Genomic DNA, 22296 nt, shown 5'->3' with positions numbered 1-22296 from the left:
GACTGCCAATGCACATGGCACCCTTTAGCGTCAATATAACACGCACCGAGTATGGGTAGGTTTAGGTCTGGGGTAGGGTTAGACCACTAGGAGGCGCCTGCATATATCTGCGTCTCATATTGACGCCATGTGCGTTGGATGTAGAAAGCGTCATATATGACGCCTTGGGATGAGAACAAGCTGCCATAGCCCATTGTTTTTTCCCTCTGTATTTTGAAACATGCGTTGCATCGTGTTGTGGTTTAGGGGTTAAAGAAAATAACGTAACTACCGGATTTTCCTTTTTTTTTTATAGTATCACTATATTGTAGAAATAACATTTTAATGTACTGACTGAAAAACAGTAAGTTCTCAGATTATTTGATTTAAACTCCTACCCTAGGATGTTTTACATTACATTTTTTATGTTTTTCGGCATTATGATAGTGTTACTCTGATGGCGTTTTGTGTCTATATAGGCTACGTTATCTTTATGTTTGTTTAGCCAAAAACGAAACATTTGATTGTTAAACAGAACATTGCCAAGACATTTCATTAGGATGTCATGGCGGTATACATGCCAACCATGAGATGGCGCTGTTGGACAGATTTAAATTGAACAGCAAAAAGTTTACTATCACTCTCTCAAGCATGAGGGTGATTTCATGTCATGCTTTGAGCGCATCTATAATAAAGCCTGATGATGAGTCGGGCTGTGCGCAGTATATTCCTGCTCATTGGGTAATGTCCGTGTAGAGTAACTGCCCCTCCCAACCGAAGCTCAGGAAAACATCTCAACCCTCCTTCCTTCTGGAAGGAAAACATGGTGAACTGCGAGGATGCACACAGCACGTCTTCTTGACACACGCGTGAGAAGCGTTTAGGATGCTGCCGTGACTCCACACGCATCAGCATCAGTATCATCCCTCCTCCGGTCCGGTTCTGCTGTCATCGCAGCGCGGATGGTGGGAAAGGACCCTCCCAAAGGAAAACGAAAGAAAGATGAAATGTTTCTCCCGGTACCTGCCTTACCTCTTCCGACCCCCGAGCACCCTGCTCTCCTCGAGCTGTCACACGGAAGGTAAGACTGGAGATAGAGAGTGCTTTTGCTGGGTCACCGCTGCGTAATGACAACTTTCTGTTCGGAAGTGCAAGGGAAGCAGTTTATCTAAACTGAATGTGATCAAGCATGAGTGGCAAATGTTGATTTTTATGAATGTAATACATATAATAATAAAATTAGGCGACACTTTAGTTTAGGGTCCAGTTCTCACTATATTAACCAGTTGCTTATGCCTATTTTTAGCTTTACTTATAAAGCACATATTAATGCCTTATATTCTGCATGGCCATAATCTACATCCCTAAACCTAAATGTACCTTACTAACTATTAATAAGCTCTAATTAAAGCAAAAATAATAGTTAATAGTGAGAATTGTACCCTCTTAAGTGTCACCTAAGATTATTATACATATTATTTTCAATTAATAATAATGATGATAATAATATAATGTGTAAATGTATTCTTTTTGTTTTAAATAAGTCGATTTGGACAGGCTATATAAATTCATTTCTTTGAGTGACTGAGATAGAAGCGTTTACTCCCTAGAACATTATGTTCAGATGTAGATTAAAGATTGTCATGATTATAATTGCTAGATCTGTATGAATGAGATTTACTTTATTTCATAAGCCCCCAGTACCTGAGCGAACGAATAACCTTTCAATTATGAATCCATGCTGTTCTTCTGACCTGGAGATCACAGTTTTGTAGTCATAAAAGCCACTTTAATATTGCCTGGTTGTGCAACTCTGTGTCTAATAAAACAGTCTTTGTTAACGTACCTAGAGAAAGCCATATTACTTGGTCTAAGAAACATCCAAGCATGTGTGAATTGTGTGTGCCCTACATCTTCTTTACAACGCTGTTGAACAGCAGAGCTTGTCGACCATAAACGTCTGATTTATGTTTGCCCTCTGTTGCTGTTTACCATTTAACAGGATAATGTGACCCTCTTTATATTCACAAAAAGAACACTGGCTATTTATATACGGTATTGTCTCTATAGATTTGTGTTTTTATTGATCTGCAGTAGAATGAAAACAGACCGAGGCTGCACTTCCTCCCCACGATATAGTAAATCAGTGTTAGATTATTTCTTTGGGCACTGTGGTCAGATTTAGTGCAACGGAAGGCAAGAAAACTGATGCTGTTATTAAAATGATCACCTGCATAGCCCTTATCTGAGGAGCAACCTGGTTTCCTGTGAGCAAACAGCTATGTGATAACTTCCCATGCTGAATATAAAGGTTAAACTGGTCTATGATGTCAGTAACTGTGGTAAAGAATCTTATTAAAGACATAGAGTCATTGTGCAGGTTTGAATCCGGCCTGTGTCATGTCATGATCATATTCCCCTTACTTTCCTGTTTGTTCTTCATTTGTAACACAATAAAAGGCAAAAAGCCAAAACCTGGACTATAGCAAAGTTCATTTGTCAAGACACCTGGTGTGTCAAAGTGCGCCTCTAACGTTAGCATGTTCCTCTTAGTAGATGAAGTGTAAAACCAAGGGTCAACGTTTGTCATGGTCCTGTTAGTCCTGATAGACGCCATAATTTCATCCACTTCATTATACTGTTAAATGGATAGTTCACTTTGAAATAAATTTTTGGTATGTTTTAGCGGCATCCAAGGTGTTTTTGTTTCCACAGTAGTTTCAATTTTGATATTTTTAGGTCAAACTGCTCTTGTCTGTTAGTCATATAATGGAGGTCTATGGTCACCACCTTAAAGAGCGTGCACAGAGAAGTCCAAATTAAACATGATTTAATGACTCGTCATAAATGTAAGTACACATTGATGGCCTAAGACATGAAACGAGCGGTTTGTGTGAGAAAACGAACAGTATTTATATCGTTTTTACCTCTTGTAACCACAGCCACAAACCGCCCGCGCCCTCAGAGTACTTGGACGTGGCTGTGGTCACAAGAGGTAAAAACGATATAAATACTGTTCGTTTTCTCAGACAAACCGCTCGTTTCGTGTCTTAGGCCATCAATGTGTACTCACATTTACGAGTCATTAAATCATGTTTAATTTGGACTTCTCTGTGCATGCTCTGAGTTGGTGACCATAGACCTCCATTATATGACTGACAGACAAGAACGGTTTGACCTAAATATATAAAAATTTAAACTGTGGAAACAAAGACACCTACATCTTGGATGGCCTTGAGGTAAGCTAAAACATACAAAAAATGAATTTCAAAGTGAACTATCCCTTTAATGTCTTCAGTTTAATACAATGTGTTAATTAAATTAAAATTACAGTATTTACAGTAATTACACTATTATCGTTATTATTAAATTACTAATGAGATAACTAACCTTCTCCATCTATTATTTTATTTTACAGTGTGGAATAAACAAGTCACATTAAAGTGAGTCTTTACAGTGATTGTTCTAGATAGCTTTCATATGCAGCTGTGATAGTTACAAATATATTGGGCTTTTTAAATGATACAACAGCAGATTAATTATTCATCGCTGGCTTACTTTATTGCCAGTCGTGCCGGCGGTGAGTTTGTTTTAGAGAAAGCCTTGTGCTGCTGGTCATTTTGAAACCTCTATAATCCAGCATTTCAAAGTACCAAACGGGGTCATGTTGGCTTCCCGACCCTAAATGACAAAATAATACAGCTGACGCACAGTTTGAAAGAAGCTGTATGCTGACCGGCATTAAAAGCTCAGCTGTAGCCACCAGCAAGTGTGCAGGAAAAACTGATGAGTAAAAGAGAGATAGAGCTTGTGGTTGTGTAACAGAGGTCAGCGGCGATGACTCTGATGACATGAGCGTGAAACGGGTGTTATGGATCTTTAAAAAAAGCTTCATCATCAGGCTAATGAAGTGCGCTTTGGGAAGGTTGGGAGCCGAACTGATCCGACGAGGACGGTTGGATCGGAACGGCGTATACTCTGTCAATGCCCAGAGGTCCGGCTGAACTTTCAAGCGTTCAATATGCGGTCGTTCATTAGTGCAATGACTCGGAGGCCCCGAAGTGAATTTTCTCTGTGATCATCCAACTTGTTTTTGTGTTTGTCGTCTGACCGGCTAATGTTATATCAGGGTGTTGGCCTAGAGGCCGGGCAGGAGATCGTTTATCAGAAACCTGGGTGTGTGTCGACGGACTGATAAATAGTTTTTTTCCGAACCCCTGTTGACTTGACGAGGAAGTCGGTGCATGCTTTCTGATGGGTTATTCATGAGTTTGTGTGTGTGTATATGTGTGTGTGGTGGATGATCAATCATTTTTTTGATGGATTAACTTCTAAACACTGGTGAATTCCACTTATTTTGCTTGTGTCGGGGAAAATCAAGCAGCGGCTTGTTCTGTGAGAAGCCTCACGGTTGATGGGAATTACAACATGAGAGCATGTGTGTGTGCGGCCTGTGTCATAAAGTGGATATCGTGATATAAGAGGAAGACTTATGAGAGGTTAGCCTAAGTGGGGGAGGAGAGACATCAGACTAGACACATTACACAGAGAACAGGTCGATCTTTCAGAGTGCTCGCATAACCTCTTAACTAAACAGATTTTAAGAGAGGCAGTGTGTGTGTAATTTTATTGCTCATAGGAAGTTATGTTTCATCAACTTTGTCGCTGATGTTTCTTCTTAAAATTCCTTAGGAGAAATTTAGAAAGGCCTGAATGAGATATTAAGTGAGAGTGTAGAGGATTAAAACAAATTACGATAGCATCAGCTCAGATATTTAGTTTTAGAAGAATTTGTGCATATTGAGACTTTTGATTGCACATGTTAGCATCTTGGCATATCAAAACTCAAATGCCATGGTCACACTAGACTGAGCACACAAAATTTATACGGACATTAAAACAGGTCCAATATGTTAAATTCTGAGATGTCTTTTTTAAAAACATGATTATAATACATATAAAATTATGCAATCTACTCCACTTTACTGCCACGCTGCAATCCTGCAATTGAAAGTTTCTTGCAATTTAAAGAGGTCATGCAATCATGTAGGCCTAACAATCTTCTATTGGTCACTTTATGCCTGGTTCAGATTACACGATTTTTTTTTTAGTCTGTTACGATAGTCACTGTGTCAGATTACGTGATTTTACTCCTAAAATCTTGTCATGTCATGGACAAGACATGTCAGACTACACGTTGCTTCCAGTCTTTAACGTTTCGCCATTTTTGAAAGTTGTGTTCGGAAAAGCTTCTGTGCTCCTATTGATCAACCTTATCCATGTGACGGAACCGTCGTGGATGACCGTTAAAAAAATTAAACATGCTTGTCTTTTTGTCACGAATCGCGAAGGATCGCAGACGCGACGTAGGTTGTTGCCCACTATGACACACTATACGAGATGATACGATCGAATCTTGCGTCCCGATGCCCGTTGTCATTTACGCTCGTATTCTGCACTACTGTTATCTTTCAATTGGAAAAATAATGATTGTGTTTGCGAACAATTTCGCAAACACTTTCCCCCCTTCTGTGATTGGCCAGTCAAACAGGTAGCCCCACCCTCGACCTACAACCATTGGTTAAGGTTGGGCAGGTTGTGGTGCACAAATAAACAAAGCAATGTTTTAATAGCTCAAAAGAGACTCAAGAGTGTTCACATTTTACTTTCACTTTTACATATTGTAATCAATGTTTAGTTTTTAGTTGTATATCCAACTACAAATGGGAGAAAAAATTTAAATGCAAAAAAATACAAATTTCAGCCTATTATATTATGTCATTTTAGCATTTTTATATACTATTATAGTATTTATTAATATATATATATATATATATATACAGTATATTCAGTTTTCTTATGTGCTTCATATATATATATATATATACTATATATATATATATATATATACGTATATCATTCATTTAGTTTTATTTTTTCTTTAACTTCAACTTTTATTTTGTTTAATTGCTTTTTTTTCTCCCCCAAAAAGTGGTTTTAAGTCACTTCAAAATGAATGAATTACTTGCATTACCGAGCAAAAAATCTAAAAAGTCACATTTATTAAAGAAAAATATCACAAGCACACTTCTCAAGTAAAATGTTTTGCACAAAGTATTTCGATAGGTTTCAAATGTTAAAACTACACTTTTTAAAATAAATAGTTCCAGTCCTTGATTATGGTTGGTTGAGCCGCATTCGAAACCATTGTAAATGACTATACAAACACACACCTGTGACCGCATTACATCAGTATTAATGCGCCAACGCGTCTGTGTTGCTTCGCAAACGTTCCGCTTCTGAAACATTTATTTTTCGAAATATGTTTTGGGGCCACTGTAAACTAAAATCTCTCACAGGAGGCCGTGGTTCATCAGCTCAAGCTTTGAAATTCTCCAAGCTAGGTGTTTGTGCATTCACACACATACTCTCACACACACACTTTGTCTTTGTACAAATCCTGCATCAGTTTCCTTTCTAAAGAGGTGGATGCATTAGTCTTCCGTCCACTCTTTCAGCGAGAGCGACGAGAAACCACAGCAGCACAAATCCTGCTTTGTGTTCTCCAGACTGAGGGCAGGTCAGCTGATTCAGATCTGTGAAGAGACTCCAGGAAGAAAGAACGAGAGAGAGACTCCTCAATGCATGTTATGCTGGGCTAGCAGACGTTTTTGGGGCTGAAGCTTTGCAGTGTTCTTAAATAAGGAGCTCTAATTGTCTTGGCTATATTCTGCACATCCAGGAAACACTGAGTTGGAGGGCGGCACAGCTTTAAAAAGAAACCTACTGGATCAATTACCTTTTTTCCCTTCTGGCACATGACTAAGCAGGGAGAGACAGACATGGGCCAAATGAATCAGCACTGCTATATATTTACTTGCTGCAATGATGTGTTGTTCTAATTCACACATGCATATTTTGCTCTTTCTTTCAAAGGAAAGCAATGGCACAGATGGCCACTTTTAATTATTGATGTAATATACTGTAGGTGAGCATACATGCAAGTCGTGTCACTGCATAATGCTGTGTGTGTTCATGCGTGCGTACTTGAATAAGTAGGCCAGAAAAATCCATTAATATGCTATGCAAAAAAACATGCATCCTCACTTCCTTCCCTCACTCCCCCTAAAATTATTTATACCCAGGATGGCCGTACCGGAGTAGGCTTTTCTTCACGTTTAATGAAAGTTCTCGGAGAGGCGCCAGGCCCGTTGCAGCTGATGAATCACGAGCGCCGTGCAATTCGGAGAAAACATCGATACCAAACTCCCACTCTATATAAAGTGACAGACTCTAAGGTCATCTCCCTGTACACTCAGTCAAATGCTGGAAAACTGTCAAACACGCACTTCAAAAGGGGCCATATTTTTACAGAATTTTTGAAACAATGAAACTGTGATGATGTCACAACATCATACGTTACGACATACGACAACCCACGATTCACATCAAAAGTATGCAGGAGTTTGCCAGTCATAACAATTTGTTTCCATAAAGAAATAGCAAAAACAGGGTGTTTAATTCTAATTTTCAGAGAAAATTTTTAAATTGCTCAAGAAAAACAATTTTTTAAGCATATTATATATTGGAAAGATTAATAACATTTCAACCACATATACTCAACCATTCAAAACTTTGGGATTTTTTTTTTTTTAAAGAAATGTATACTTGTATGTATTTATTTATAATGTTTTCCAATTCAATTTCATATAAAGAATTCCACTTCAAATAAATGCTGTTTTCAGGATTAAAGAATCCTGGGGGGGGAAAAATGCATAAGAATGTGCCTTAAGTATCAAATCAGCATATTAGAATGATTTCTGAAATATTATCTGACACTGAAGACTGCAGAAAATTCAGCTTTGCATAACAGGAATAAATTACATTTCAAAATATGTTCAAATAGAAAAGAGCTATTTTAAATTCTAATAATATTTCACAATATTAAAAATCTTACTCACCCCAAATTTTTGAATGATAGTGTATATTTCTAATCATATATTGCATCAAATCATAGTGCATATGAAATAATAATGTCACATCACATATATCACATATAGGCCTACCTTCTTCGATTTCATATATTGGAGTGCATCATATATCATCATAAATGAAAGTAAACGAATGGCAAATATAAGGTTGTTTTGCTGGAAGTACGTGTAACAGTCATACGCGTGACCACACGACTGCTGATTTCTAACTGACTTCTTAGCTCACATCACTTCCACAGGGTTAGACAGTGCTTTATGTCTATTAATTGATTTCAATGCGTGTCAAGACAGATATCCGTGTTTACGAATGTTTGTGTACTGAGGTGACTTCTTTCCTTCGGAGATAAAAGAAGGAAATATTTGTGTTTTAATAGGGGAATTTGTTTTTGGGAAGTGTTTTACATGCATGGTCCAGGAGCAGTGTTGCGTTTGGTAATTCCTCCCCCCCCTTTTTACTCACCACTCTGCATGATTTCCCTCCGGATAGTGGGATTAGGGATTGAGGATTGTCCTCGCATGATTGAATGGAATCTTTGGGATCAGGGAAAAATGCACATCTGGGTCATGCACTTCCAGGTCAAAGAGCCTAAAACATTTACAGACATAAACAGAGACATGATGAATCAAGGTCTTATGCAGTTTTGTGCTAATATGATTTTCACCTCAGAAAACATTGCTTTGTCTCCTTCAGGATGCTTGTCAGGTTAATATTTTGGCGTGGATATGTTGTACAGAGACAGAAATAGGATAAAAAAGAAAAAGGCAAAGGAAGTCTGGTAAAGCTTTAAAAAGAGGACTAAGCTGGTGGGACTACACTTTTTTATAGAGAAAAAAGTATAGTCTTTAAGTATAGTCTTTTTAAAAGGGAAGAGGGCATGAAAGTGAAAAAGAAAACATTATTCTCTAAACTCTGCACAGTCTAAACATTTGGGATTTCCTTTCTCCTCAAGACTTTTTAAAAAGCACTTCACAAAATGTTTCAAATGAAAAAAAGTCTAGTAATATTTTATCGACCGCTGACAGTCAGTAGATTTCATCAAGACTTGCAAAGACACGTTTATCATCTGTGCACTTGTCACATCCACAAGTGACATGTTTTAGAATGTTTAATGCAGAAAGAGAATATATCGAGAATTGATCTGATTGTGAAAAAATTATGTTTCATACCAGAATGAAGCCAGACCTGAATGCGAGTTTGCAGAGGATAAGAATGTTGTCCCAGAAATCAGGCCATGTTTATTTGAGCCTTCACCTGCTGGGAACTGAGATAGCGACTGGGATGTGGAGGCTTAAAGAGGACATATAATGCTAAATCCACTTTTTTAGCGCTTAAATGCATTTTGTTGGATATTTGGAGTGTTTATAAGTACAGAAAAGATTAAATTATTCTTCAGGGGCCTTATGCATCAACACTGCGTACGTACAAAAACACGACGTACGCCAGTTTTCACGTTCACGGCCAGATGCACTAACAGTGAAATTAACGTAAGAATGTGCGTTCCTCCAACTTCATGTCTGGCGTACGTATATTTTTGTCCGTTTGCGACTCATAGAGGTAATAAAGTGAAGTGGCAAACATTACACTACGAATTGTTCTGTCGCACCACCAGCTGTCAGATATTGATTAAAGGGTTAGTTCACCCAAAAATGAAAATTGTGTCAGTATTTACTCACCCTCATGTTGTTCCAAACTTCTATGTGTTTATTTGTTCTGCTGAACTCAAAGGAAGATATTTGGAAGAATGTTTTAATCAAACAGATCTCATTCCCCATTGACTACCATAGTAGGAAAAAATACATAGTCAGTGGGGAATGAGATCTGTTTGATTAAAACATTCTTCCAAATATCTTCCTTTGAGTTCAGCAGAACAAACAAACACATAGAAGTTTAGAACAACATGAGGGTGAGTAAATACTGACACAATTTTCATTTTTGGGTGAACTAACCCTTTAATAATATATCAAATAATGTATCAATTACAAATTATGTCACACGAGTCTTATTAAAATATTCTATTATGCAATTAAGTAAGAACATAAAGCATGTGCAAACCCGTCTTAACTAGGAATAAAAAATAAACTTCATTAATTCGGTCAGTAAAGGTAAAAAAAAAAGAAAGTGATATTTTTATTCAGCATGGACACATTGAATTTGTTTAAAAGTGCCAGTAAATGTATTTATAATGTTACAAAAGATTATAATTATTTCTATATGCGTTTGATTTAAGATTTTATTCGTTTCTTGATCATCAAATCATCATTTCTGAAGGATCATGTGACACTGAAGACTGGAGTAATGATGCTGAAAATTCAGCTTTGATCACAGGAATAAATTACACTTTCACATATTTTCAGTGAAATTAAACAAAGACATTAAACGTAAGTTGCGATGGTTATTTCTCCGCCATTGTGAATGGTAGTGAAACAGCTTCACAATCAATAAAAATTGTAGGGCAGGATTTGATTTTGTCATTGGGAATTGATTGGATGGTTGTGTTTTGCTATTGCTGTGATGTCATGTGAGTGACAGATTGTCCCGCCCTCATCAGAAAACAGATGTCGCTGCAAGAGAGAAGTTTTAAATAAAGAAAAAAAAAAATGCACATAAATCGTTTATAATAAACACAGAAATATTCCATAAAAAATATATACAGTATATATTTGTCCATTTTGATTTCATGGTGACTTTAAGAAAGTAACCAGTGTCAATATTAATATCATCTTGACTTTAAGAGACGAGGCTGTTTCTCTGTGCCGTAGCACAGGTTGTCATGGAGACAGCGTGATTCTACTGGTATGATCAAAGCAGAACAAAATGCCCTCGTCCCATTAGTGCTTATTTACACAGCTAATGAGCACTTTTCCTCTTTTAACCTCAATAACACCATATCTGCTCCAGTCTGGGCTTTTGTTCTCAGATTAATACACCCGATACATCTATATGGACCACTTCTCGTGTCACGAACTGGGTGAGAGGGCTCTAATTTTAAGGTAATTACCTCTCTCACATTTGGTTTCAGTTTAGGCAGGTAATTGGACTGAGATATCTGAGCTCTGCTGAGAGTCCTGCTGTTCTGGTTTATAAAAAAAGTGTTTTTAGACGAAGAGTACTCTCTTTCAGCTCTCCATCAAAGGCTCAACATCAAACCTCTCAAGGCTGGAGGAGGCTGGTTTTTGAAATGCATGTAGTTCGTATTTTATATCTAATGTATGGAAAAGAGTTATTCAAACAGGAAATGTCTTTAATATAAATACAGCTTCATTGAAGTTATACTTCAAGGCTTTCATTCAAAGACTTTCAAGCACATTCACAAAGAGGAATTTAAGAACTCTGTGTAAGGAACAGAAGTCCGGAATCAGTAAAGAACATCACAAATACCTGATTTGTTCTCTTAAAGGACTCACATAATGAGAGGTCATTTGCATGACAGCAAACTGTAACTTATAGAGTTCAACAAAACAGCACAAACAGGCTTACAAGATGAAGATTTTCTGCTGGGGTTCAAGTGAATGTCTTAGCAAAAAATCAAAGTAATAGCAAGTAGCTACACTTTTTTAAAAAAAGTTAATGCCTTCGATTTTTAAGTACAATCAACTTCATCACATAAGTAATTTCAACTTAAATTACATTGAACTGACTTCTTGAATCTTGTATAACTTATAAAAAAAGTTAACATTTGCTTTAAGCTGCAGTCCGCAACTTTTCCTCTGTTCGAAATCTGCAATTGCAGTTATTCGCGGAATTATCATCTTTATGTGGGTTGTAAATCGGCATGAAACATTAAATCATTATTACAAGCTAACTGTTTTGAATCTAGCTATGGCAAGCAGATAGTTTTGACCACTGGCAGAATATGTTTTTTTTTTTGTTTTTTTTATAATTATTTTGGATTATTTTTAACTTAAAAAAGTTACGGACAGCAGCTTTTACTTATTTTGATGAGTTAAAGCAATGTAAAAACATATGTTGTAAACTATTTGGTCATAACTTTTTTACAGAGCATGGGTTTTAAGATGTGTTTGTCCTTTGCTATTGACTATTTGAGTACATGCAAATTAGCCAGTGTAATGCAGGCTTTGTAATGACAAATATTGTACCAAACTTGTAGCCCAAGCAATGTACTGTTCCTTATTTCATGCAAAGAGGATGTTTGCATATAATTAAATGCACAGCAGAAAAAAAACAACTAAAATTATAAGTGCATAGACAAAAATGGCCCATTATAGCCCATATACCCGTTTAAAGCTGCCAAGGTATTCAATGAAGGTGTAAGAGTGAATGTGTCAGTGGAAAGTCATAGGGTTTTTTTTTTTTTTTTTTTTTTTGGTAAGCAAACATAAAACCCTGTAAATATTTATATATCGCACATTCACAGAAAAAAAGTGGATATCTGAAATATATTCTTCACTTATAGTAATAAGCAACCATCTGTGTTGGACTCCCACACTGGTCCAGCACATGCCAAATGGATTTTATCAGCTAAACAAAAGGGATTCATTGTCATCTCTGATGTTTCTGGGTATCTGCAGTACAGACTGAGTTTTTTGCTGTTGCTCTGATGCAGTTTAGAGTGGAACAGTTGGAGCCTCAGGACAGAAAACAGTCCTACAGCAGAGCATTGATCCACTTCTGTTTCCTCTCAAAAGCTCACGCTCCAGGCACTCATGGGTAGAAGACTGGGGACACGGTCATTTTGTTATATATGGCATAAAACGGGTCAATTTTAGTTCAGATTGCTTGTGTGCATGTATGTGTGAGAGTGTGTGTCTCAAAGAGAGATACATTGTGGGTTTGTTTGGGCTTGGGTTTATATTGGACAGTGAAAGTCTGCTTTGTTATGCAAGAACAACATTTGAACAAGCATGAATGAGGGGTATGGTCTCTTTGACATCTAAATTGTTCAGTCAAATAGATGCTTCTGAGAACAAGACCTCTCACATGTGTCTTCTTGAGCTTCAAAAGAGATCCCAACAATGCCTTGAACTGTGCTTGGTATTGTCAGAATAACCGAAGATCTCAATATATGAACTTAAAACATTTATAATCCAAATCTGAGCTATGATATAAGAGCTCTGTGCTCTTATTTGTATCTAATTTTATTTCTCATTACAGTTTTTATTAGAAACATTATCCTCTGGGTCTGTGTGTGTGTGTTGATTGGCGCTGAAAATGTGTTTTGTATACTCAAGTGAAGGCTGGTGGATTGACCTTTGACTCAAACTGCAGAGAGTAACAGAAGGTCATGAAGATGGAGTAAATATAGCAGCACACTTTGAACTCTTCATATGTGTGCTCTTAAACTGAGGTGATGTGGAGTGACTTGCAGTCTATTTTGTGTTATAGCGCTCTCTGCTGCTCAGTTTGGAGAATTACTTTTAACTTTAATGTGGATTTTTTTAACATGTGCTATTGCAATACCTATTTTTTGTACATGTACTAGCACTATATGATTCTTTGAAGTGTATATGCTAACGGCATGATTGGTAGTGTATGATATTGCTTTTATGCAGACGTTAAAATTAGTTAAATTTTAGACACAATATTGCTAGTTAGTCTATTTAGTTCCAAATGAACCAAAGCAGGATCAAACAGACAGTGTATCTCCATGCAGTAGTGGTATGCGTTCCTGAATTAATCCGTTTTTAAAAAAATAATTAAGCAGTAAACTAACATATAAAGACATTCAGTTGTTTTTAGTGCTTGAATTAATCAGTATATAAATATATACCATCCTGAATATTGTATAAAAAATCAGCTTGGTATTGCAATTAGTAGGGGTGTAACGATACCCTCATGTCACAATTCGATACATACTACGATACTGAACTCACGATACAGTATTGCGATACTCCAAGACATAGTAAAAGGTTAACAAAAACAAAAAATCTACTGTTGATTAAAATGCTAAATTTGGTTTTACAATGGGGGTGGAAATAAATAGGCCATAAGAATGTAGGCCACTTTTTTACTGGTAACAGTAAGGGTGTAACAATACCCTCATGTCACGATCGATACATATCACGATACTGAACTCACAATACGATATTAATACAATATTATTGCGAACAAATTATTTGATTAAAAATGCTAACTTTGATATTACATTGTGGGTTTAAATGAATAGGTTTGGACTTGCTGTTTGTAACCCAAGGACAATGGTGACACCAGAATAAAAATATTCATGATTCTAAAGCTGAAAATACATAATTATTGTAGACGAATATTCTTGCACTCTTTCACTGACTAGATATATTTAAAGTAATGTTGGCCACTTTTTACTGGTAACATCAGACATTTGACATTATCAGAACCCACAAATATTCCCCCATTGCATTATTATACATTATAATCAAGATCATATATAGTAGTTTAATGTAGTACTGGCACTAAAACTTGAATTTTTTCTCACAGACTAGTAGTTTTTTATTTTTGGGGGAATTATCCACGATACGTACTGTTGAATTTTTGTATTGCGACATATTGTGGCACAATATGTTGTTACACCCCTCGGTAACAGATATTTGGCAATTGGTATAATTAGGATCCACAAATATCCCCCTATTAAACATTATATTTTAACATTATATAGGGTTCCACTTTATTTCAGTAGTCCAATTTAGACATTCTACTAACTATAAGTAACTTTGCAACTACATGTCAACTAACTGTCATTAGAGTATTAGTAGACTGTTAGGTTAGAGTTAGGTGTTAGGGTAGTATAATTTGACTTGTAGTTGCAAAGTTACTTGTAGACAGTAGAATGTCTGTTTGATAGCATCAAAATAAAGTGTTAGCAGATATTTAGCAGACAGTCAACTAATGCTCTAATGACAGATAGTTGACGTAGAATGTCAATAGTGGACTATCGAAATAAAGTATTACCTTTTATCACACTAAAACTCTGTTTACACAATACAGATTCTGTCTACAATAGAATCACTTTCTAAAAGGTTACTATTCACAATACATATTGTAGCGTTTCGTATTGCGATATACTGTATAGTGACACACTGTATCGCAATATCAGTTGCCATCTGTGCCATGGTTCACAGTATTGTTGTATGAAGTTTAGACCAGCAGATGGCGCTGTGACATATCATTTAGTTCCAGGGTGATAACGCTCTGAAATTCACAAAATGGTCAAATTGTTCAAATGTAGTGTCTCATCATCTAACAAGCACCACTAATAAATAAAGTGAAGACAATTAAATAAAATGAAAGGGGGAGGGGTAAAAATAATACAATGAGAATGAATTTAAATGCAAAATATTTAGGCTTAAGCCTCTCTCACACTCGGGGGCGGTCTCACTATAAATGACAGGATTGTGCCGCTGACTGCCACATGGCCATCACCATATGTTACCAGCCCATCCTATCAGCCAGACTCGCTGTAGCGTTCAAAGCCTGCTATCCCTGGAGCACCTGTATCCTCCTCATGCTCTACTGTCACAACCAGCTCAGCTCAATGTCTCTCACTCACAACTGATGAATTACACACAATCTGTGTGTGATCACAACAACCATGCAGCATACACTGAGCAGATTACTGGCTCATTGCATTGATGCGACCTACACAGAATCAATAATGGCTTGGTTGAATTACTTGAAAGGCACTCTATAAAGGAACTATTTTCTTAAGTGATGCTTATTTATTACAGGGGAGGTAGCTGTCATGCTTTATACTCCAGTAAATATTTCTTCACCTGGCTACAAATATTTAGATAGGCTATGAAGTATTACCTAACATGAATGAATAACAATGAGCAATATAGTATTTTTCATCTTTGTTATTGTTAGTTAATATAAATACAGCTGTTCACTGTTTGCTCATGTTAGTTCACAGTGCATGAACTAAAATACATTCATTTCTTCTTTTGTGACAAAATACCCTTGAGTTCCTGACATTAAATAAAAATTCATTACTTATCAGCAAACTTTGTAAATGTAAATGTATGAAAAAAATATTAAAGAGCCCCTATCATAGCATTTGAAATGTTCCTATTTTTGTTTTGGGAGTTCCTTCAAAATCCTTTATCGGTCGGTAACCCTAGATCTGTGCCAGAGAGCAGGAACAGTGAGGAAGACTATGGCCCTAAAGCGCCCCTGGGCACTGAAGCGTGAAAGGGGGGGAAGGGGGCGTGAATACGTGAGAGTGAGAGATTTGAAGAGAGAGAGGGGAGAGAGTGATTGAAGAAGACAGTCAGAGAAGGAGTAGTAGGGAAACAGAGCGGGTGGCCCGTGTGGGGTTCTCGGTGGACAGCTTGGCATCCCCGCGGGGGAAGACTACTGTAGCCTGCCTGTGATCAGTCCTGGCAGCTGCTCGGCCAAATGGGATTGTCCTGCAGATTAAGGGTCTGTGTTGGGGCAGAGGAGAGGGGAGGGGTCCGGAAGAGAGGGGAGGGGCTCTGGGCTGCGCAGGGCTGTGTAAAAACCCGCCGGTATCTCTGGTGGGGCTTGTTAGGGCTCTGGCAGAGCACAGTTGTTGAGACAGACTCAAGAGATCTAAACCCCTGTTCTCTCCCAGTCTCTATTAAAATATTCATCATTGGAGTAGAGTTATTCCAGTCATGCCAGACGGAAAACCCTGGAGACAGACTGCCAACATGAAGAGCTATGCTTTTTATACCATAATTGGCTGACCGAAAAATAGATCTGGTTGGTATAGAGCAGAGACGCCGGATGATGGTGCAGCCATTGTAGATAATTACTAGAGGCCACAATTAAAAGATTACACATAATTACTATAATGGTGCAAATCTGGAAAAAAATAGTGTCCTGACCTACAAGCCTAGTTTAATCTATTATTTTACCGTAAGCCAATTTTGCTATTATTATTTTATTTAAATGTTTTTTTTCCAGTGGCACGGGTTTTTAATGGTCACTGCAGGCCATTTATAAGTCTAGATGACAATATAAGAGACAGGTCTGTCTTAAATTGTCCTGAAATAAGCCACAAGGATCTCCCTGTAGCTTAAAAAAGTAATTCTGTGCATGAAAATATTCTCTGCTGATCCTTAATGTGATTAGCAAAATCATATTAAAATACTATTACACTACATATACTGTAGTAAATCAGTTCCTGACCCAAAACAGGTAATTTCAGCGCTCATTCTTGCTTGGATGATTAACCTATATGTTAGGCATGCTTGAACTGCTTAAATTATGACATTTAGGTTTTATAATGGTCCAATTACACAGACAGCTGTTGAGCTGCATAGCAATGTTTTGTTCCATAAGCAGTTTCCTAGCAACGGTGTGATGGTAAAGGATTGAACAGCTTCCTTTCAATCGCAACAACTGGGAATGGCTGTGAAACGCTGTGTTTTCTTTCTTATTATTCTGGGATTCACAGTAATACACTCCCTTGGAAACGAGTGAAAATGTGTGTGTACTTGTGTTACTGGGGCACAAACAGAATATTTGCACAGGTCTTTTGAGATTAGCGCACACTTGTTCGTATTTGCTCCTTTCCTTTCCTTTCCTTGAACAGCAGTATATTTAAATAAACCTATAAACATTTTGCCTATGTTTTCTGATAATCGGAACAATTGTGAGTGTATGATATTTCTTTTAAACTTACATTTTAGACACAGTATTGCCGGTCTTTAGTCTTTTTAGTTCCAAATAAACCAAATTATATACATTGAAACAATGTATCTTCGTGCAACACGCAGTTGTAATGAGTAAATAACGATTCAATAACTCATAAAGACTTGGGGTGTGTCCGAAATCGCCACCTATAACAGGCCAGGGCTATCTGAATCATCCATTCATTCATTTTCCAAACCGATGGTCCAATGTGGGTACATGGTAATATCACACAGGTATAAATTCCTTTTTAATTGATTATGAAATGTAATTATCCGATGCACATTGAATCTTCCCCATCTGTGGATGCTATCTCTAGTTTGAAGTTTATCATTTAAGCACTTTAGTCAACGGACGTTGTTTTAAATATGCTATAGATTATTTATTATGTTGTTTAATATGTTATATATTATTTATTGTATAAATTAAGTCATTACTGAAGCTGCCATTTTGATGAGTGTGAGATTAATATTAAACAGCAAGCACAAACTGCAAAATCGGCAGCCTTTACTGCACGCTCATTCGCTCCTTCAAGTCGACTATCTTAGTGAAGTAATGTAGGGAATAGTAAATGAGGGTATGGGGGCGAACACATTTTCGAACACAACTATGCAAAGCTGGCATACTACTCTTACTATTTTTACCATCTTTCAATGTCAGGAATTGTAATAGTGGTATGCTAGTATGCGGTTTTCGAATTCAGCAACAGTCCCTCGTTTTAGTTCCTGAATGAATCAGGGTGTTTGAATAAATCAGTTGAGTAAACAAGTTACTAATTCACTCATAAAAACAGTCATATGTCGCCAACTACTGGAAAGAGTCGCTGAACAATCCCCACCACTAAAGCCAAGGGACAGGGAGTCAAATGACGTCCAGTTTAGGGTGTGGTTGGAGGATATCTAGCTTCACCCATTAGGCCCAAATTACATTCGCTCCTCCTGGCTGGACGTCCAGCAAGGAGGAACTAAGCTCATTTGCTCTGCAGCGAGCAGTTGTTAATATTATATTCAATTATATGCCATTCCAACCACCCCCAGCAAGCAATTTTGCATTTAAAAGATGTCTAGCCATCCAAACGTCCAAAATTTGGGCTGTCAGTGAAAATTTTATAGATGTCTAAACGATCTAATAGCCCAAGAATAGACAAGTCATCAATTAGATAACAAAGATATGAAACGAGTGAAGAAATTAAACCAAACACCTTGTAACCAAATGTAACCAAATTCAAGGTTATTTTGGATAGAAGTGGGTTAATCATAGCCGGACTATTTCAGGTCTATAGTTAACTTAGATGGTGAAATGACAGATATTGCTTGCTGGGTACCATCATAGGTAAAGGTAAACACCACTCTTCATAAAATGCCTGTTTTATCTAATTAATTACATTGTGTATATGTGTGTAAATATTGTTGTGTAGTTGACCTGTCTGTCCTGGGTATAATAAATAATCTACCCAGCATGCACGTGTTTGTGCTACAGAGTGAGCTACTCAATCTTTTAATTGGAATGACTTCACATGTAAACTGGCCCGACAAAGGCACTTGCCTCTGGGCTGGTTTTAAAACGTTCAGTCCAAACTATGCATCCATCTGGTTGTCTCTCCCAACCCCCATCTTTTTCTCTCGCTCCGTCTCTTTCACTCTCTCTTCATTCTCTTCCCATGATGATCTTATTTTCTTTGTTCATAACATTTGTCACCTTTGTCTACATTGATAAATGTCACAGTTGGTTTATACTTCATTTACTGTATGTTCATGAAGCGAAGAATCACATATTAGATATAAAGCTCTTGTTGAGTCAGCTGCTCTGAAATGTATCTTAGTCACTATTGGTTAGTCCTTACAAGCACCTTCAACAGATGGATCCATTCAGTTAAATACCCAATTTGGGTATTATTTTATGCACTATTTCATGATTTTTTTGTATAGTGCGAGTAGTGTTCACACTGACAATTCTTTAAAGAACAAATGACTTCAAATACCCAGATGATGCACTTATTAAATAAAAACACAATTTCTGTCATTAATTACTCACCCTCATGTCATTCCAATCCTGTAGAACTTTCTTTCATCTTTGGATCACAAATGAAGATATTCTTTGATGAAATTCGAGAGCTTTCAACCACATGCAACAACCACTTCCAAGGTCCAGAAAGCTAGTGAAGAAATACATCATTAAAAGTCTACATGCGACTACCGTTCAATTTTAATGTTTTGAAGCAACGCAGACTGATCTCATGAAGTAGCGTGTGTTTGACAGGCCAATTCCATTTTTGGCGTGCTATCAACACGCATAATCGCTTTTCAGCGTGTTTATGAACGCCGTTGACTTAACGTTATTACTGTATATGTAAATATATGACTTACCTCAACCCCGTCCCTAAACCTACCCTTCACTGGGGTTAATTGCATTTATATGACTGTTAGGAAAGAAAAAGATAGCTGTAGAGATAGCCCCAGATGTAGATCTACATTTTGCTTTGTTTCGCTCGGACATTTGACGGCGTGTACAGACACGTGGAATCACGTTAATGGTGACGTTAATGGTGTAGACATACACGCATACACGTGGATACACACAGATAGCTCAAAATGCGTAGAGATAATACGCTACGTCGCCCGTGACCTTTTAAACGTAATTACGTATTACGTGACGTTACAAACGCACACTCACAGAATAGAGCAAGGCTAGCATTTGTCCTTAGAAAAGTTACATTTTTGGAATAAGTTTTGAAATAACCAATCGTTTCGCATGATAAGACCCTTATTCATCGTCTGGTGTCGTTTAAAGACATTTGAAGCTGCATCTGAAACTGTTATTGACTGTCTTTTGGACCTTGGACCGTGTGGTTCCCATTGAAGTCCATTATATGGAGAAAAATCCTGGAATGTTTTCATCAAAAGCCTTAATTTCTTTTCAACTGAGGAAAGAAAGACATGGACATCTTGGATGACATGGGGGTGATTAAATTATCAGCAAAAGTTTTTTAAAAAGTGAACTAATCCTTTAATGTAAAAAAAAATACATTTCTGTTGCACTCGGACGTTAAATGACAAAATAACTTTATAAAAATCATACACTGGATAATAGAGTACCCAGTCTATAGTGTATAATGTAGGATTTAATGTTGTTGTTTTTTTGGAGGTGAAAAAGCCACTAATCACAGCCCATAAATAATCTATTTCTGCAGGATGCATGATTGAGGATTAAGGATCAATAGTGATGTATTGATTAACCATTGTGAAATTACCATGCCTGTTCTCTGTTACAGCTTCAGTGATTGGTATGGCTTTCGAGGCACCGGCGTCCTCAGGCCACTGCACATCAGTGCAAGCAATTGGCCATGAAGATATCAGAGCATTGTAATTATCTTCATGTTTTGTGTTGTAGCCTTGATGCACACCATTGGATGGGCTAAGCTGCAAGAGAAAGCCCCAGGCCTGTTTTAAATAGCATCATACATCTCTGTGAGACCAAACGTTTTCCTGGAACACAGAAATGTCATTTGTGAGAGTATATATTGATCGTTTCATATTTGATACTGCTGTTTTAGTTGTAATATGCGATTCAGGAAGCAAAGACTAAAACCGTCATTGTTCACAAGAGTATAAGCGCAGGGTGGAAGAGAGTCTCAGGTGGTCTTGAAGAGACATGCACAGGCAGGCCAATAATAGAGCTTTTCTTAAAGGAATATTCACCCCAAAAATTACAAGTTTGTAACGATGGCAATGAGTAAATATTTGGGCATACTATTTCTTTAAGCCAGTGCTACAGAGGAATGGAAAGTCAGAAAGGGAGGACTTTAATTAAAGCACCACCATTGATCTCAAAGCAGACTGCTGATGCTGTTGGCAATGCGCAGCTCTCACTCTAATTATACTGTGTAAAAAGGTCTGCCCCACTCGACTGTCTCCCTCTTTTTTTTTCATTAATGCATCTCTGTCTTTCCCTCCATATCTCTCGCCCCCTCTCTCCCTCTGACTGACAGATAGCTGCTCTCCCTGTTGATCTTTAAAAGATGCCAACTGGAATTTGTCATCGTCCTGGTCCCCCTTTCCCCTGACAGAAAATCATTGATTTTTGTCGCCCTGTTGGAATAATGATAAGGATTATTGTCGGGTGAGGGAAACGGCATGCTGGTTTTGGGCTTGGATGCTTTACATGGATTCAGTGGGGTGGAAAGGTTTGAAATTCACATGAAAACAGGTGCAATGCAATATGCATACAGCCCACCTAGAAATACTGCACACATGAATTCTAATGGAAACTAATGGGTGATTAAGTGGAAAATGGCATGTGATGATGGACTATATTTATGAAATTGTCTGAAAGGGCCGATAGACCGATTGTATCAGTAAATTGGCTTTTGGAATTAAATGTCTGGTGCATTTAGGATCCTCTGCATATTTATTATGCGTGTTTTGGTTTTGAATTTCAAAGCTGATTTGTTTTAGACACTGGCATCAGGTAGATTACAGTGGAAAATATGCTTAAAGACAAAATGGGAGTAACAGGGGAAGGTCCCTGCAGAGATTCATATTAAAATCAGCATGTAAATCAAATCTATCCAAAATGAACGCGCCAGCGGCTAGGCTCTAATCGAATTAATCTTCGTCTGGTCTGCACACTTAAGGCGAATGACACCCTAAAGGGATCTAAATAGAATCCAGTGTAACAAATTTGCGAATTCTCTGTTCACGGATCACTTATCCAAATCAAGTAGATTGTTTTCACATC

General features: G+C 37.4%; 1 protein-coding gene across 2 annotated transcripts in view; it reads left to right on the top strand.

The window, feature by feature from the left end:
• ppp2r2ba (protein phosphatase 2, regulatory subunit B, beta a) overlaps positions 1-22296 on the top strand; it is a 53149-nt gene that overhangs the window by 1928 nt on the left and 28925 nt on the right. Inside the window, exon 1 of one of the 2 annotated variants that reach the window (XM_039649214.2) lies at positions 653-1060. The exons of the other annotated variant lie outside the window; for it this stretch is intronic. Within the exon in view, the coding sequence (XP_039505148.1) occupies positions 982-1060 (79 nt within the window). The 5' untranslated portion in view covers positions 653-981. Of the gene's footprint in view, positions 1-652; positions 1061-22296 lie in introns of those variants that run through there. 2 annotated transcript variants of the gene reach the window in all.

The sequence above is a fragment of the Pimephales promelas genome, chromosome 9, assembly GCF_988280905.1.
Source record: "Pimephales promelas chromosome 9, fPimPro1.hap1.1, whole genome shotgun sequence".
NCBI classification, from domain to species: Eukaryota; Metazoa; Chordata; class Actinopteri; order Cypriniformes; family Leuciscidae; genus Pimephales; species Pimephales promelas.
This window is presented reverse-complemented; position numbering and strand designations above follow the sequence as displayed.